The 19770-nt window shown below is 38.1% G+C and overlaps 1 protein-coding gene across 4 annotated transcripts in view; it reads right to left on the reverse strand.

Moving 5' to 3' along the window:
• Nucleotides 1-701: 701 nt before the first annotated feature.
• The window catches only part of COL18A1 (collagen type XVIII alpha 1 chain), a 254135-nt gene continuing 235066 nt past the window's right edge, over nucleotides 702-19770 (reverse strand). For 3 of the 4 annotated variants that reach the window (XM_053698907.1, XM_053698903.1, XM_053698905.1), the window contains 12 exons: nucleotides 18875-18917; nucleotides 17749-17820; nucleotides 17548-17591; nucleotides 16778-16876; nucleotides 16229-16382; nucleotides 5761-5834; nucleotides 4563-4691; nucleotides 4038-4073; nucleotides 3571-3801; nucleotides 3286-3483; nucleotides 3036-3151; nucleotides 702-2458 (listed from right to left, as the gene is read on the reverse strand). In XM_053698907.1, the coding sequence (XP_053554882.1) occupies nucleotides 2245-2458; nucleotides 3036-3151; nucleotides 3286-3483; nucleotides 3571-3801; nucleotides 4038-4073; nucleotides 4563-4691; nucleotides 5761-5834; nucleotides 16229-16382; nucleotides 16778-16876; nucleotides 17548-17591; nucleotides 17749-17820; nucleotides 18875-18917 (1410 nt within the window). In that variant the 3' untranslated portion in view covers nucleotides 702-2244. The remainder of the gene's footprint in view (nucleotides 2459-3035; nucleotides 3152-3285; nucleotides 3484-3570; nucleotides 3802-4037; nucleotides 4074-4562; nucleotides 4692-5760; nucleotides 5835-16228; nucleotides 16383-16777; nucleotides 16877-17547; nucleotides 17592-17748; nucleotides 17821-18874; nucleotides 18918-19770) is intronic. The other variant, XM_053698906.1, reaches the window with a different exon arrangement.

Consider the following 19770-nt stretch of genomic DNA (forward strand, 5'->3'; position numbering starts at 1 on the left):
ATATTCTCATGTACGATAATCTGACATGAAAATATTAATATTTCACATTCCAATGTTCTTCACATACATGAATATGTTATATTTATTCATAAATACATATTTCTCTATATGTATGATGGTATTTTGGTACAATATATATCTATACATATATATACTGTATACTGTGTACATGTTTCCATCTACTTAACTGCAAAGGGCTACAATGCATATATGTGTATATATATATATATATATATATATATATATATATATATATATATATATATATATATATATATATGTGTGTGTACATATGTATTTAGGGTTTGATAGATATTTTACAACGAAAACAGAACGCCGTTCCTGGCTCTACTGAGTGGGTCTGTTTTCTTCTCCTAAGTGCATCGCGGCCCAATCGCGCTATTAAACTCAATGTAGCTCGCTACCAGACCAGAGCGGGAGCTAGCTACATTGAGTTTAATAGTGTGATCGGGCGCACTGTGACTAGACATGCGCTTAGGAGAAGAAAACAAGACTCGCTCAGTAGAGCCAGGAGCGGTGTTCTGTTTCCGCACCATAATCTGGCCCTATGTTTATTATTATTATTTACATACAAATTTGATAGAAGGGAAGACAGTAATTTAATGGTTAGTGTGATTTATGTGACATTTTTCATTTGGTTTATCACACAAAATATTGTAGATGAACAGCAACACAACACATATGTACATTTTGTATTTATTTGAAAAACTGTCTGAATTTCAGAAAAAGAAAACATTTAATCACAATACAATAAGGTCCTATATAACTGTGCATATCGGTACTTTTCAACCCCTGAGAAGCAAACATAACGGGAATCAGGGTATGATAATATTAATACATTCCTGAACCCGGGCAATAATCATGCAGCATGTGGTGTAAAACTGCTGGGACAGCAGTGATGTTAGACTCAGACATTGGTAAATGAACAGCACCTCAGACAATAGGCATTCACTCAGAGTGACATATAACAACAAGTATAAACTATGAGTGTTTCTTACAAAGATTACGGTAGAAAACTGTTTATGGTTTTAAAAACCAAATCTAAAAGCATTAAAAAAAATAAAGCTTTTTAGCACCTTTAGGAAAAAAGAGGAATTTATACAATCACTGGTTACACAAATCCTGTGTTCATACTCTGACTCGCAAGGTCTGCAAGTTCTATCTGTACAGGTGAGGAACCAAGCAACAGAATATGGGTGTGCACATTCCAGGACTCTCAAAGCCCCGCAAGTATGTAATGCATGCACAGCACCTCACTGTGCCACAGCACTGCATATACACACAGATACACACTGAGTCTGCAAGAGCACATTAAGTGCACACACTCACCACAAAATCCAAACACACACATAAAAACATAATGAAAACACATACTCATAGGGGCCACAGAGAATTGTTTAAATTGTCAGTTTACTATGTTCCTAGACAAATTGCCCAAAAAAGGTAAAGATGTTGTACATACATAGCCCCTGAAATCAAAGGACAAACAAACAGTATCCTGCTGCTGAATGCGCAGTATACACATGAACAACTGCTCATAACACAAAACACACATAACACATACTGACTTATAAGCACAGGACACACACATAAGGCTCCTGAGAGCTCAACACAAGCACACGACACCCTGCTCCCAGGGGCAAGAGTCGCAGATCCCTTATCCCTGGGAGCACAGCTCACACACATGCTCTTGAGACCCCAGGACACGCATCACTACTGAGAGCACTGTCTGCAATCATGCATCCCAGTTTCCTATTTTTTTTTTTTTGATCAATAGAAGAAACAAAAGTTTACAAGAGAAAAATGGAGATACATGTGACTGTATAACTAAGTGATTAAATATTACAGAATAAAATAGAGAGAATTCTCTTACATGGCAAAGAGACAAAGTGTGGGGCACCCATATACGCTGCCTTAGAAGTGGTTATTTGCGCTCACTGAGGGCAGTTTGGTTCCAGATGTCCTGTATTCCAGTACAAGAGATCTAACAGCTTTGCATTTGTCTCTTTCAACATTTTTTAATGTAACCTCTTAAAAAAAATCTAACATCCTGCTGTCAGAACAAGTCCTGTGTGAGATAGTTAGGAATTCATTCTGTATAGCCTGGCAGGTACTGGATGAACAGCTTCACACACTCTTTGGTCTCTGGACATGAAAAATCTTAGAAGGTCCATTTGTAACTTCTGTCAGGATGAGTATCCCCTCTAGCTTTACATACGACTTTTATTTCTGGTTTGAAGTCATGAAGCTGTTCTCAATACACAAGACAATTAAGCTCTTATTGCAGCTCTGTGGTCGCTGTTCTAGAAGTTTCCCGTTTATCAGGGATGAAGCCTGGCCAGTTACCGCACTTTCATCTGTGCGCCATGTCTCACAGTAGCTCTCAGTTAAACGCCGACCCTTGGAGTCAGAGCCATGCCAAACCATTTTTTGTGGCCTGATGGGAAAAAGTAAGAGTCAGATATTTTCCTAATATTGTTGTGACAGCAAAAAATGTATCTAAACGGCAGCTTAAACTGATACAAAAATACTATAGTCTATGCTTTGGTATAAATCAGTGCCAATCGCCTAAAACATGGGGCCGGCAGACAATATTTTAGAATCCTTCAGGGCTGCATATAAATTTATGGCTATTAAACACACAAATAATAATACTTTATTTCCTAAAATTGTCCAATGTCAAAGCCAGATTTAGGTAAGGTTGCAGGTTACCCTCTACTTGATGTTCTCCCTGCAGAGGGCCCTTTTGATTTATAACCACCTTGTATGCCCATACACCAGAATTCTCCAAAGCACACATTTTAGTTCTGCTGTTTTCTGTTGGCCATCCCTGGGCTAAATGATTAAATATCAATAATTTATTGGACTGGTATTTCAGGTCTAAATCTAAAGTCTCAGAGGTTTTATCAAATTAAACTGTAGTCTGTTGCATTAGAGCCTAGAGGATATTTCTTAAAATTAATGTCAGTAACAAGTCTGGGTTTTTATCTATATTAATTTGGTAATCAACTTACCATGCAGAGTCTAGAGAAACATCTCTTCCATCAAATGAGAAAATACGAGCACCAGACCTCATTTGACCTTCAGAACCAGAGAAAAGTGACTCCCAGCTTTCGAACAGTACTTCATCCTGGGAACACAGAGAGAAGATGAGCGATGTTCACAATAAGCGTTATCAGACATCTGCATTATTAGCCTCCAACATGAACAAGTTTTTCATGTTATTTAAAAAGTACAAATAAATTAGAATTTGTGTACACTCACCTTGAGATTAACTATAGGAACGGAAACTCTGTCAGCCCTGCGTACAATGCTGTAAAGATCCTGAAGACGTGAGGATAGGAAAGCACGGAATGTGCCATGGAGCCCAGCCTGACGTGCCTGCTCAAAGCACTGGAAGTCAACTCCACGAATAGAACGCATGCTACCGCTCAAAGGAACATTCAGAGCCACCATATGCAGCTGTCAAAAAAATAAACTTTAATAAATAAAAAAAATCTCAAAAGATCCTATAAATTATTCAGCTCCCAGAACTAAATCTGCTCTCACCGCAGGCTGAAACTCCTGATGTGTGTGCACTGAAGAGGGAGCATTTCTCTCTGGAACTGGGAATCGAGGATCCCCTTGAGGTACACGCTCAGGCGGCGGAGGGACCACTCTGGGAGGCTCTGGCGGTACATTCTCCTCTTGGCGGGGGCGACTGTCCTGTATATCGCCAGAATCTCTATTACCATTTGGGTATATAATAATTGGGGGTTCCTCAACAGCAACTTCATTACCCTGGAGAGGATAGATCAAGGTCACTGACAATGGATGTGCTTACCTAGCTTCACAAAGAATGAGCTTCACACACCAGTGTAGCAAAACTATTTAATGCTAATTCACAATTTTAAAAATGGAAAGATCTTATTACTTAAAAAAATAGCTTCTAAGATCTTATTAATTAAAAATAAAAAAAAGAAGAAGAAGCTCCTAAGAATACCCTAGTGTTTTTCCTCTACAGACATTATACTTACCAGGCCTGGCCCAGTCAATGGTGTATGTTCTCCAAGCTAGTAAAAAGATAACATTGATAATTGAAATAATCAATCATTCTCTCAACACCTTTTAACCAAATAAATAAATAAATTAACAAAACATTTTAATCTCCCAACTGAAACATTAAAGATTTCAACTTTTACAAATTCTAATACTCTTGAATGCAAATAATAATAATTAAAAGTGGCTAATTAGAGCTAATTTATCTCTAGACATACACATCACTGCTGCAACCATCTCTAATGACTTCTGAATCATTTTGTTATTTTAGTTTTTTCCCATGACAATTAATCCTTTTTATCTCCCATTTCAATCGGTTATGTAGAAGATCATGTAAATATATCACCAAACTCAGATTTTAAGCTATTCATTTCTGCACAATTGATATATATATATGGTTCACTCAATATCACAATATAATTCATTGTTCTTGAAGTATTCCTATATTTCACTACACCACCCTAAGTTTTACATAAGAAATTTACAAATGTTTAAAAACTCACGAGAATTAATCTGAATCCATCCCTGACGCGCACATACAATTCTGACCTCTCCAATACTAACACGATTGTCCCTTCCTGCAACCTCTGTGCGAAACTGAGCATTGTCTGGTAAGTCTGAAGTACGGTTACCTGGGAAAAAAAAAAAAAAAACAAGAACATATGTATAACTTGTATTTATACATATTGGAAAGTACATGCTTACTAAACTCACAACCTAATACATGCCTGAATCAGTCATAGAAAAACATATGGAAAAAAATCTATAGGTGACAGTGGGATTCCTATATACTGGGGATAGGCCAATATGATTAATAGCAGTAGTAAAAAATAATAATTTAACAATATCTGTTAAAAAAAGAGGCCTTATTGTATTAGAAAGGATCAACAGTAGTGTCTGTCTGACCTACATATTACAGGCATATGGCCCAAATTTCAGGGGGCAACAATAATGGACTTAACCCCATTATTGCAGAAAGAAGTCTGCTTGTTCTGAGATGGGGACACATACTGTATCTCCTGTTTATACATCAATTATTAAACATTGTGGTGATTATAAATAAAGGTTTGGTGAGATCATAAACCACTAGTTTAGTGGATTAGAATGGGGCTAAAATCAATAATAAATGTATGAACTGGGTGGAGTCATTGTGATCAGATGCTGTTTGAAAAGTATTTCTAAAAAGGACTTAATAGCATAATTGCTCTGAAGCTGATAAGAAACAGGTTTATAAAAGGCCAACAAAAAAACAAGATAATCCAATGAGCAGGACTGAATGTAATCTCACAGTTTGGAGAGTTATATCAAAACGGTAGATGTTTGTAAGAAAGTAGAAGAGAGGGACAATGTTTGTAGACTAGCAAGGTAGAAACCTTTCTGACCCATTTATTTTTTAAATATGTAACATTTAAAACCTGGGAGGTTTTTCCAATACATTATTTAAAAAAAAAAAAAAAGTGTTTACTGTGAATTCAGCAGACCTCTCCACCGTATAAAACATTTATTTATTAGTTGCAGTTCTCTAGTTTTCTTTAAGGCTTTGCACTCACAAACGTATGTTATTATCTTTGATTGCTTTTGTTAGACTTTTTCTATACTATTTTTCTACCAGCTACATGTGCCCTACTGCCCTACTGTCTTCGTTTGGCATGAACAATTTGGGACATATCAGCTCTTTATATTCCTCCCACGTCAACTCACCACAGAAGATCCTGAGGATGCTCCAGGGAGTCCAGGAGGGCCTGGGGGTCCAGGGGGGCCTGGGATACTTATGGCTGTAGACAAAAAAGTAACAGTGTCTTAATATCATCAGCGATACAATATCTAAAGGGGAACTGTGGGCGCCTCAAGAAAGGCTGGTCTGAAGAATCTCCAATAATAAAGTACAACTTCTTTCAGGTGGTAATAACCACTTCACAGTACGGATATCTATCTACAACCGGAGCTCCGGAGCTTGGTGAAACACTAACAGGTACCTAGACTTTTTTAGTGTGCTGAGTAGCACAGCTATTCTAAACGCTAAGAACTTTTCTCTTTCAAAACAAATACCGGATCAGCATTATGTTAATGGGAGTTATACGGCTATAGGACTTAACCTCCCCATTTCTACAATCTGATTGTCTAACTGGGAACAGAATTGGAAATATTCACATTCCTATTGCCATACTATTTATATATATCTCGTGTGCCATAGTATTTTTAATCATACATTTTATTATATTATCTTTTGCCTTATATAACATAGGTTCTTTTACTATTTCATATTATTTCAGGTATCAAGGTACGTGTGGTTTATTTTAATATAAGCTTTATAGGACCTATAGTATAACCTATAGTATAGCCAATTATCCTGTCTGCAACAGAGGTTCTATTTGGTTATACTGTCAGGAGTTGCATTTCTTAAATAGAATCTTTAGTAGTTTATCCTTTTTAGAATATACTGTTAGGTTTTTGTCCATAACTAGCTGTTCATTCTTTGATGATAATTATTCTCAGGTGAGATTTTTTGAATTTATCGGCTAGATTACGAGTTTTGTGTTATGATTAAAAAAGCAGGGTTAAGGCTCATAACGCTGCTTTTTCACTACCGCTGCTATTACGAGTCTTGTAGGTACAGCTGTCCCGCACACTTTTTTGGCCGTACCGCAAATTAACTTACGCAATTTTCGTAAAGTCTTTTTTCAATGGGACTTCCATTGCGCCGATATTACAAGTGTTTTTGGAGGCCAAAAAGTGAGCGGTACAGCCTATCCCGCAAGATTCGTAACGCATTCTAAAGTCAGTAGTTATGAGTTTTACACTACAATGCTTTAGCATAAAACTCATAACTAAAGTGTTAAAAAGTACACTAACACCCATAAACTACCTATTAAGCCGTAAACCGAGGCCCTCCCGCATCACAAACACTAAAATTATTAACCCCTAATCTGCCGCTACCGACATCGCCGCCACTATAATAAACATATTAACGCCTAAACCCCCGCATCGCAAACACTAGTTAATTATTAACCCTTAATCTGCCGCCCCTAACATCGCCGCCACCTACCTACATTTATTAACCCCTAATCTGCCGCCCCCAACGTCACAGCCACTATACTAAAGTTATTAACCCCTAAACCTAAGTCTAACCCTAACACCCCCTAACTTAAATATAATTAAAATAAATCTAAAGAAAACCTACTATTAATAACTAAATAATTCATATTTAAAACTAAATACTTACCTGTAAACTAGCTGCAATATAATTAATAGTTACATTGTAGCTAGCTTAGGGTTTATTTTTAATTTACAGGCAAGTTTGTATTTATTTTAACTAGGTAGAATAGTTACTAAATAGTTATTAACTATTTACTAACTACCTAGCTAAAATAAATACAAATTTACCTGTAAAATAAAACCTAACCTGTCTTACACTAACACCTAACAATACACTACAATTAAATAAATTACCTAAATTAAATACAATTAACTAAATTAAATACAAATACCTAAATTACAAAAAAAACAAACACTAAATTACACAAAATAAAAGCCAAATTACAAAATATTTAAACTAATTACACCTAATCTAATAGCCCTATCAAAATAAAAAAAGTCCCCCCAAAATATAAAAAAAACCTAGCCTAAACTAAACTACCAATATCCCTTAAAAGGGTCTTTTGTGGGGCATTGCCCCAAAGAAATCAGCTCTTTTACCTGTAAAAAAAATACAAATAACCCCCCAACAGTAAAACCCACCACCCACACAACCAACCCCCCCAAATAAAACCCTAACTAAAAAAACTAAACTCCCCATTGCCCTGAAAAGGGCATTTGGATGGGCATTGCCCTTAAAAGGGCATTTAGCTCTATTGCTGCCCAAACCCTAACCTAAAAATAAAACCCACCCAATAAACCCTTAAAAAAAACTTACACTAACCCCTGAAGATCCAATTACAGTTTTGAAGAGCCGACATCCATCCTCAACGAAGCCGGGAGAAGTCCTCAACGAAGCGGCAAGAAGTCCTCAACGAAGCCGGGAGAAGTCTTCATCCAAGCCGGTAGAAGTGGTCCTCCAGACAGGCAGAAGTCTTCATCCAGATGGCATCTTCTATCTTCATCCATCCAGCGTGGAGCGGGTCCATCTTCAAGACATCCGGCGCAGAGCATCCTCTTCTTACGACGACTCCCGACGAATGAAGGTTCCTTTAAGTGACGTCATCCAAGATGAGAATTGATAGAATTCTATCAGCCAATCGGAATTAAGGTTGAAAAAATTCTATTGGCTGATGCAATCAGCCAATAGGATTGAGCTCGCATTCTATTGGCTGTTCCAATCAGCCAATAGAATGCAAGCTCAATCCTATTGATATAGTGGCTGCGACGTTGGGGGGCGGCAGAATAGATATATATATATATATATATATATATATATATATATATATATATATATATATATATATATATATATATATAAATAAAAAGAGTATTGCATTGGGCAATGATACTTTTTTATTAGACTAACTATACATTTATAAGTTGACAAGCTTTCGGAAGAGTTCCTTCCTTTATCAATATTGCTCCAGACTTGATAAAGGAAGGAACTCTTCCGAAAGCTTGTCAACTTATAAATGTATAGTTAGTCCAATAAAAAAAGTATCATTGCTCAATGCCATATTCTTGTTATTTTTATATCTAAATCTCTGGACTAACACGGCTACTCCAATCAACATATATATATATATATATATATATATATATATATATATATATATATATATATATATATCTCAAGGCTCAAAAACTGCACTCGCCTTCTCGCCATTGGCGAGTGAAATTTATGCAGGGGCGAGTAAGTTCTGGTGCAGTCACAACATAAACTAAAATCCCTTCTCCCAAATACGTCTCTGTCTCAATTTTTTGGTAAATCAGTGACTTTCAGATGGAGGCTGCAGTGGCCGGGTGACTGTTATACAAGACAGCAAGCAGGGACTCAGAGGTGGTGGCTGCATATCACTGTGCAAAAAAGGCATATTGGGTAATGTAGTTTGTTTACTATATCTGTGTGTATGCATTAGGGCTCATACCACACAGTATACAATGACAATGTTTAAACTGCTGCACACAGTTGATTGGTAGTGTTTGCTGTGCGCAGCTGCTATACTAGGACCTGCTGCTTTTCCATTTTAACCAGGTCCTGTAACCGCTGGTGACCCTCCTCAGCACTAATGCAGACATCTCCGTTAAAGTTAAGTAGTGTCTGGCTGTGTGAATATCCCTCCCCTAACAGACCCAGCTAGCTGATACTTGTCATAGAAACGGCCGGGGGTAGACCTTCTGCTCACCGGCTTTGAACAAGTTACAGGAGAATGTTGTGGGAAGACCGATGTCAGTACTGCTGACATCTGGAGCATAAAAAGTGAGTGGCAAATTCCCGCAGCTCTTTAAGGCCTAGATTTGGAGTTCGGCGGTAAAAGGGCTGTTAACGCTCCGCGGGCTTTTTTCTGGCCGCACCATAAAATTAACTCTGGTATCGAGAGTTCAAACAAATGCTGCGTTAGGCTCCAAAAAAGGAGCGTAGAGCATTTTTACCGCAAATGCAACTCTCGATACCAGAGTTGCTTACGGACGCGACCGGCCTCAAAAACGTGCTCGTGCACGATTCCCCCATAGGAAACAATGGGGCTGTTTGAGCTGAAAAAAAACCTAACACCTGCAAAAAAGCAGCGTTCAGCTCCTAACGCAGCCCCATTGTTTCCTATGGGGAAACACTTCCTACGTCTGCACCTAACACTCTAACATGTACCCCGAGTCTAAACACCCCTAACCTTACACTTATTAACCCCTAATCTGCCGCCCCCGCTATCGCTGACCCCTGCATATTTTTTTAAACCCCTAATCTGCCGCTCCGTAAACCGCCGCCACCTACGTTATCCCTATGTACCCCTAATCTGCTACCCCTAACACCGCCGACCCCTATATTATATTTATTAACCCCTAACCTGCCCCCCACAACGTCGCCGACACCTGCCTACACTTATTAACCCCTAATCTGCCGAGCGGACCTGAGCGCTACTATAATAAAGTTATTAACCCCTAATCCGCCTCACTAACCCTATCATAAATAGTATTAACCCCTAATCTGCCCTCCCTAACATCGCCGACACCTAACTTCAATTATTAACCCCTAATCTTCCGATCGGAGCTCACCGCTATTCTAATAAATGGATTAACCCCTAAAGCTAAGTCTAACCCTAACACTAACACCCCCCTAAGTTAAATATAATATTTATCTAACGAAATAAATTAACTCTTATTAAATAACTTATTTCTATTTAAAGCTAAATACTTACCTGTAAAATAAACCCTAATATAGCTACAATATAAATTATAATTATATTATAGCTATTTTAGGATTAATATTTATTTTACAGGCAACTTTGTAATTATTTTAACCAGGTACAATAGCTATTAAATAGTTAAGAACTATTTAATAGTTACCTAGTTAAAATAATAACAAATGTACCTGTAAAATAAATCCTAACCTAAGTTATAATTAAACCTAACACTACCCTATCAATAAAATAATTAAATAAACTACCTACAATTACCTACAATTAACCTAACACTACACTATCAATAAATTAATTAAACACAATTCCTACAAATAAATACAATTAAATAAACTAGCTAAAGTACAAAAAATAAAAAAGAACTAAGTTACAGAAAATAAAAAAATATTTACAAACATAAGAAAAATATTACAACAATTTTAAACTAATTGCACCTACTCTAAGCCCCCTAATAAAATAACCAAGCCCCCCAAAATAAAAAATTCCCTACCCTATTCTAAATTAAAAAAGTTACAAGCTCTTTTACCTTACCAGCCCTGAACAGGGCCCTTTGCGGGGCATGCCCCAAGAATTTCAGCTCTTTTGCCTGTAAAAAAAAACATACAATACCCCCCCCCCAACATTTACAACCCACCACCCACATACCCCTAATCTAACCCAAACCCCCTTAAAGAAACCTAACACTAAGCCCCTGAAGATCTTCCTACCTTGTCTTCACCATACCAGGTTCACCGATCCGTCCTGGCTCCAACATCTTCATCCAACCCAAGCGGGGGTTGGCGATCCATAATCCGGTCCAGAAGAGGCTCCAAAGTCTTCCTCCTATCCGGCAAGAAGAGGACATCCGGACCGGCAAACATCTTCTCCAAGCGGCATCTTCGATCTTCTTCCATCCGGAGCAAAGCGGCAGGATCCTGAAGAAATCCAGCGCGGAACATCCATCCGGACCGACGACTGAACGACGAATGACTATTCCTTTAAGGGACGTCATCCAAGATGGCGTCCCTTGAATTCCGATTGGCTGATAGGATTCTATCAGCCAATCGGAATTAAGGTAGGAATTTTCTGATCGGCTGATGGAATCAGCCAATCAGAATCAAGTTCAATCCGATTGGCTGATCCAATCAGCCAATCAGATTGAGCTCGCATTCTATTGGCTGATCGGAACAGCCAATAGAATGCGAGCTCAATCTGATTGGCTGATTGGATCAGCCAATCGGATTGAACTTGATTCTGATTGGCTGATTCCATCAGCCAATCAGAAAATTCCTACCTTAATTCCGATTGGCTGATAGAATCCTATCAGCCAATCGGAATTCGAGGGACGCCATCTTGGATGACATCCCTTAAAGGAACAGTCATTCGTCGTTCAGTCGTCGGTCCGGATGGATGTTCCGCGCTGGATGTCTTCAGGATCCTGCCGCTTCGCTCCGGATGGAAGAAGATCGAAGATGCCGCTTGGAGAAGATGTTTGCCGGTCCGGATGTCCTCTTCTTGCCGGATAGGAGGAAGACTTTGGAGCCTCTTCTGGACCGGATTATGGATCGCCAACCCCCGCTTGGGTTGGATGAAGATGTTGGAGCCAGGACGGATCGGTGAACCTGGTATGGTGAAGACAAGGTAGGAAGATCTTCAGGGGCTTAGTGTTAGGTTTCTTTAAGGGGGTTTGGGTTAGATTAGGGGTATGTGGGTGGTGGGTTGTAATGTTGGGGGGGGGGTATTGTATGTTTTTTTTTACAGGCAAAAGAGCTGAAATTCTTGGGGCATGCCCCGCAAAGGGCCCTGTTCAGGGCTGGTAAGGTAAAAGAGCTTGTAACCTTTTTAATTTAGAATAGGGTAGGGAATTTTTTATTTTGGGGGGCTTTGTTATTTTATTAGGGGGCTTAGAGTAGGTGTAATTAGTTTAAAATTGTTGTAATATTTTTCTTATGTTTGTAAATATTTTTTTATTTTCTGTAACTTAGTTCTTTTTTATTTTTTGTACTTTAGCTAGTTTATTTAATTGTATTTATTTGTAGGAATTGTGTTTAATTAATTTATTGATAGTGTAGTGTTAGGTTAATTGTAGGTAATTGTAGGTAGTTTATTTAATTATTTTATTGATAGGGTAGTGTTAGGTTTAATTATAACTTAGGTTAGGATTTATTTTACAGGTAAATTTGTTATTATTTTAACTAGGTAACTATTAAATAGTTCTTAACTATTTAATAGCTATTGTACCTGGTTAAAATAATTACAAAGTTGCCTGTAAAATAAATATTAATCCTAAAATAGCTATAATATAATTATAATTTATATTGTAGCTATATTAGGGTTTATTTTACAGGTAAGTATTTAGCTTTAAATAGAAATAAGTTATTTAATAAGAGTTAATTTATTTCGTTAGATAAATATTATATTTAACTTAGGGGGGTGTTAGTGTTAGGGTTAGACTTAGCTTTAGGGGTTAATACATTTATTAGAATAGCGGTGAGCTCCGGTCGGCAGATTAGGGGTTAATAATTGAAGTTAGGTGTCGGCGATGTTAGGGAGGGCAGATTAGGGGTTAATACTATTTATGATAGGGTTAGTGAGGCGGATTAGGGGTTAATACATTTATTATAGTAGCGCTCAGGTCCGCTCGGCAGATTAGGGGTTAATAAGTGTAGGCAGGTGTCGGCGACGTTGAGGGGGGCAGATTAGGGGTTAATAAATATAATATAGGGGTCGGCGGTGTTAGGGGCAGCAGATTAGGGGTACATAGGGATAACGTAGGTGGCGGCGATTTGCGGTCGGAAGATTAGGGGTTAATTATTTTAAGTAGCTGGCGGCGACGTTGTGGGGGGCAAGTTAGGGGTTAATCAATGTAATACAGGGGTCGGCGGGGTTAGGGGCAGCAGATTAGGGGTACATAAATATAACGTAGGTGGCGGTCGGCAGATTAGGGGTTAAAAATTTTAATCGAGTTGCGGCGGTGTGGGGGGACCTCGGTTTAGGGGTACATAGGTAGTTTATGGGTGTTAGTGTACTTTAGGGTACAGTAGTTAAGAGCTTTATGAACCGGCGTTAGCCAGAAAGCTCTTAACTCCTGCTATTTTCAGGCGGCTGGAATCTTGTCGTTAGAGCTCTAACGCTCACTTCGGAAACGACTCTAAATACCGGCGTTAGAAAGATCCCATTGAAAAGATAGGCTACGCAAATGGCGTAGGGGGATCTGCGGTATGGAAAAGTCGCGGCTGAAAAGTGAGCGTTAGACCCTTTAATCACTGACTCCAAATACCAGCGGGCGGCCAAAACCAGCGTTAGGAGCCTCTAACGCTGGTTTTGACGGCTACCGCCGAACTCCAAATCTAGGCCTAAGTTTGTTTTATCAATGTCTGTACTCTGGCTCAGTTTTAATATGGACTTCACTACATGTTCTCTATTTGTCAGCACTGCTATGGCCATTTTTTTTAACATACCCAGCAGTTATGGTTAAATGTAGTCCTATGTGTGTATCTAAATATGTGTGTAAATATGTATGTGTGTATGTAAATAAGTGTGTATGTATGTGTGTATGTAAATAAGTGATGTGTGTGTGTGTGTGTATGTAAATATGTATATGCATGTGTGTATATATGTATGTATGTATTTATGTGTGTGTATATGTATGTGTATGTAAATAAGTGTATGTGTATGTATGTGTGTATGTATGTGTGTATGTAAATAAGTGATGTGTGTGTGTATTTAAATATGTATATGCATGTGTGTATATATGTATGCATGTATTTATGTGTATGTGTATATATATATGTGTATGTAAATAAGTGTATGTGTATGTATGTGTGTATGTATGTGTGTATGTAAATAAGTGATGTGTGTGTGTGTGTAGGTGTGTAAATATGTATATGCATGTGTGTATATATGTATGTATGTATTTATGTGTGTGTATATGTATGTGTATGTAAATAAGTGTATGTGTATGTATGTGTGTATGTAAATATGTATGTGTGTATGTGATTATTTTAAAAAGGTCTAAAATAAAACAAAAATATAGGTACTGCACAAGGTGTTTTGCAATTGCTAAACATATGCAAAGAATCGTGGAGTAGTGGGCGTGGTTTGGGTATGCAGTGGGCGTGGCATGTGCAGGTGATGGGTGGGATCAGAAGTGGCGAGTAACATTTTTGGCCTGGTTAGTAGCTCAGGACCTGAAATTTTGAGCCCTGTGTATATATATATATATATATATATATATATATATATATATATATATATATACATACATCTACATCTTTAGACATGTATATGTATGTATCTATATATTAAAGCCCTTTGCCTGGATTTTTTTTTTAACACCTGAGATCTCATATCTTTGCGCCCTTATAACGTTTGTGTGCAATATTTTTTTTAAAATAATTTTGTTATTGTTTAAGGGATAGTAAACACCAAAAATGTTATTGTTTAAAAAGATAGATAATCCCTTTATTTACTATTCCCCGGTTTTGCATAACCAACACAGTTATATTACTATACTTTTTACCTCTGTAATTACCTTGTATTTAAGCTTCTGCTGACTGCCTCCATGGGGCCTATTTATCAAATATCTTGCGGACCTGATCCGACAGTGCGGATCAGGTCCGCAAGACATCGCTGAATGCGGAGAGCAATACTCTCTCCGTATTCAGCACTGCACCAGCAGCTCACAAGAGCTGCTGGTGCAACGCCACCCCCTGCAGACTCACGGCTAATGGGCCACCAGCAGGGAGGTGTCAATCAACCCGATCGTACTCGATCAGGGAGGAATTCCGGCTATTCTCTCCGCCACCGCCTCATCAGAACAGGCAGACAGGGTTATGGAGCAGCGGTCTTTGTGACTGCTGCTCCATAACTTGTGTTTCTGGTGAGTCTGAAGACTCGCCAGAAACACGGGCCTACAAGCTCCGTTCGGAGCTTGATAAATGGGCACCCTTATCTCAGATCTTTTGACAGACTTGCATTTCAGGCAATTAGTGCTGACTCTAAACTAACTTCACCTGCATGAGCACAGTGTTATCTATATGAAACACATTAACTAACGCCCTCTAGCTGTGAAAACTGTCAAATGCATTCAGATGAGAGGCAGTCTTCAAGGGCTTAGAAATTAGCATATGAGCCTACCTATGTTTAGCTTTTAACTAAGAATAACAAAAGAACAAAGCAAATTTGATGATAAAAGTAAATTAGAAAGTTGGTTAAAATTACATGACCTATCTGAACCATGAAAGTTTAATTTTGACTTTACTATCCCTTTAAAGTGTTATTATGAGTGTAACTGTATTCTCAAATGTATTTTTTATGTGTTTTGTGCAACTTTGTAGTTTCACGAAAAAACTAACCAGTTGCGGTAATTAATCTAAAGTTGCGGTAATCAATCTAGCATAGATCGGAAATTCGCTCAAGCGATCAAGTTTACTTTCAACTCATAATACGAGCGATAAGTCTGACAAGAGCAAATACCCCAAAATAAACTCCTTTTTGCAAATACAATCTGGCCCATTATGTGTAGCTTTTCATACATTTCTGAATTCCATTTAAAATAAAAACAGAATTAGTGCTAACATATTTTGACCAACCTAACACATGTTGTTGGCAGTGTGTATTTTCTGCTGTTAAGAGTGGTGGTCTTGCTCTCCATGTGCATATTTGCTCCACAAAGACAGAGTCAAATGAGATTGTTTCATGCTAGGATAATCAAATCTATATAAAAGGTCAAGTGAGTGTCAATGTGTCTTGTTGATATTTCCTCTGCATGTAGTCTGTGTACAGGACACCCCCTATTCCTGGTACAACCCATTGCATTCTTATCAATCCATATTAAATGATATCTCAGTACTCACTGTGTCTATGAGGACCAGGGAATGATGGTTGTCCTGGGGGTCCTGGAGGGCCTGGTGGTCCAGGTATCCCTTGCCTTCCTTCATATCCAGCACCAGGGGGGCCCTGAGGGCCAGGAGGACCAGGGGGACCTTGAATGCTTTCACCTTTAAGTCCCTGAGAATGCACATATAACAGATTAATGACAAAACATGTGACTTATATGGTCATTGTATAATATGTGTGTAAGTATATAGAGACATTCTCCTTTTGTGAGCCTGCAAACTACTAGTTAAGAAGCAGCAGTCTTAAGATCTCTGAGGTGGCGAGTTAAATCACTCCAAATTCGTTTGTCCAGCATGATAATTAACAGGCCCTACTCTTTTATGTCCAGGGTGTGGCACTGCAGATAGGAAATAATAAAACAGGCAGGGGATGGATAATAATAAATACAGGAAGTAGATAACTGGGGCCCATTGTAGGCATGTGATGCCTGTGAGTGTATTTTATGTAATTAAACACATACGTGTGCAAGAGTGTGTACAAGAGAACAGGCTGATCAGAATGCTTACTGGTAGACCTGGATATCCAGGATTTCCAGGGGGTCCAGGTATTCCCTGTCCATAATGGCCACCAGATTCACCCTTTTGTCCAGCTTCTCCTTTCTCTCCCTTAAAAACAAAACAAAATAACACAACAACAACATTAGACAATACTGTACAACATACCTCACAAAATATATCCTAAAACTAGAGTATGTATTCAGCATTTTTCCTTTTATCAAAAGTCACATTTCAATATCTGAATACTTACAACTGATTTATGATTCTGATATTATGATTGAAATGTAACTATGTGAATCGATATTCAAGCGTTACATTCAAATATTTATATTCAAGTAGCAGAAGGAATGCCAACAGGAAAATATGTTCTGCTATTCTAATCTATACAGAATACAGACATTCACCCATCGCTAAATCATATGCCTAGATGACGAACTTTAGCATCTATAAGATAGGCTTCTGCCCTGTCCATTCAAAAGGATTGCTATAAGAATCCATAGAGGAGATCTCTGATTCAAACCTTCTGTTATGACCACCTACTAAAGTGGCACTATACCGAAGGTAATGCCTTAAATTATGCACCCACCAGGCAAGGAACTGTCTTCAATAACAACTGACTCCCTTATTTTGACCATCAAATGGGGGACCTTTGTTAAAACAGAATATTACTGAAGAATTAGTGCTACAAAGACTGCAATACTTTCTACCACTTTCACAGATTTATACTTATTTTGTCCATAACTATATTCAATTGTCCAATTCTCAGGTCAGAAACTTACCCGCAAGCTGGAAGTAAGGACACTCAGGTCATATGGGAAGGTTCCTAAAAATGCAATATTAGAGAAAAAAATTAAACAGTGCCCCAACTCATAACTAGTTAGAAACCTAACATCATCACTTCAGTCTGCTAGCACTCTCAACCAAATTCTCTCTCAGAGTTCCAAAGTAAAGAGACACAATAGATTCTGTATATGTTTTACCTGGTGGCCCAGCTGGACCAACATCACCACGATCACCCTTTGGTCCAGGAAATCCATGTTCTCCTTTTTGGCCTTATGGGGCAAAAGAAGAGCAAATGAGACAGGCAGACGGGCTGAGGGTGAGGAGCTAAACGTTGCACAGTAATTATGAGGATTATGTGACATAAAGGAGTGCAGAATTAGTTGGAAATAGAACTATGTGCAGATTTTGTGATTAGTGATATCGGAGACTATGAAGAATTAGTAACAGTAGTAAAATGCAGAGAATGACGAAATAAAATAAGTATGAGAAGTAAGAGCGTTCATAGCTTGTCTTAAATGGACTTTAAACACTTTTAGAAGGTAATGTAAAATGATAAACTGTATTTATAAAAAAAAACCTGTGCAATATAGTTTCATTATTTATTTTGCCGCCTTTTCCTGTAAATGCATTCTGAAATTGTAAGCTTTTCAGTTCCTAATAGAAATGGAAGTGCAGAATACTGTTATATTCCACACAGCCATTGACTGCACACTCTAGTGACCTATTTATAACTGTCCCTAATTAGCCACAGGAGAGAAGGAAACCTAAGATACAACATGGCAGCTCCCATTGTTTGATAGACACTAAGAGGCCCATTTATTAAGCTCTGAATGGATCTTGAGGGCCCGTGTTTCTGGCGAGTCTTCAGACTCGCCAGAAACAGCAGTTATGAAGCAGCGGTCTAAAGACCGCTGCTCCATAACCCTGTCCGCCTGCTCTGAGGAGGCGGACAGGAATCGCCACAATTACGAGTACGATCGGGTTGATTGAAACCTCCCTGCTGGTGGCCGATTGGCCGCGAATCTGCAGGGGGCGGCGTTGCACCAGCAGCTCTTGTGAGCTGCTGGTGCAATGCTGAATACAGAGAGCGTATTGCTCTCCGCATTCAGCGAGGTCTTGCAGACCTGATCCACACTGTCGGATTAGGTCCGCAAGACCTTTGATAATTCTGCCTCTAAAACTTTACACTTATTTTGTCAATATTTGAAATTAATAAAATGTTTAATATCCATTTAAGAGACAGACTGTGGGGAACAAGATAGGGAAGAGAATGGAGAATTACACTAAGGAAGTGTTCTACATTTTTTATTTTTGTTACATTACCTGGATAACCTTGGGGTCCTGGACCACTTGCTTCTCCGTACACCTGATAAATATATCATAAAATTGTATTCCCATTTGTTAACTTACATTAAAGGAAAGCTGACATCTCAAAAAAGTAAGGCTTAAATCAGTAGATAGATTACCAGTGCATAGACTAATCTATTTTTTCCAGCCTTATTTTGTTTATAAACTTGCATATAATGAATGCTGGACCTTGGTTAATTAAGCAGTGGATCTAAGGAAAAGGTATAAATAATTTGTCCACTTCACTCCTCATATGTCATATCCTGGTCAGAATTTATCAACTACCCTTGCACTACACAAATCAGCCTCAGGGAATCCACTTATAAAAAAGGCAGCAATGCTTAACTCATCAAATAGGCTGAATATTTTAGCTCACATTTTTCAAAATTAAAAGTTTTTCTACTTATTTATAATGTAGCCTCTGAATATTGTACAATTAATAAAACGAACACAAAATGTGTTAGCTTTCCCTTGTGCGTCACAATTCAATATCTATATCTGCTAAAGGCTAGCAACAAAGCTGTCCATCTCTGCAAGCCTCTTCCATTGACTAGTAGCAATGGATGGTCCAGAATTTAGAATCTATTTAATCACATTCTTCTGCAAGGAGGCAGAAAAGACTTCAAAACTAGAAGAAATCACTGCCATGAATGCTATGAACTGCACTATATTTACAACTAGTTCACAATAATTCTATTTGCTTCCAGAAACACTTTTTTTTACGACATTACAAAGTGAAGACAAAAAATAATAGACTATGATTCAGATAGAGGATAACATTTTGAAAAACATTCTACTTTAGGTATATTATAGTATATTTAATGAAGAGCATACATAGGTTGGTAGTATGCATGTGTCTGGAGTGTTATAAG

This window comes from Bombina bombina, chromosome 1 (genome assembly GCF_027579735.1).
Source record: "Bombina bombina isolate aBomBom1 chromosome 1, aBomBom1.pri, whole genome shotgun sequence".
In the NCBI taxonomy this organism is placed as follows: Eukaryota; Metazoa; Chordata; class Amphibia; order Anura; family Bombinatoridae; genus Bombina; species Bombina bombina.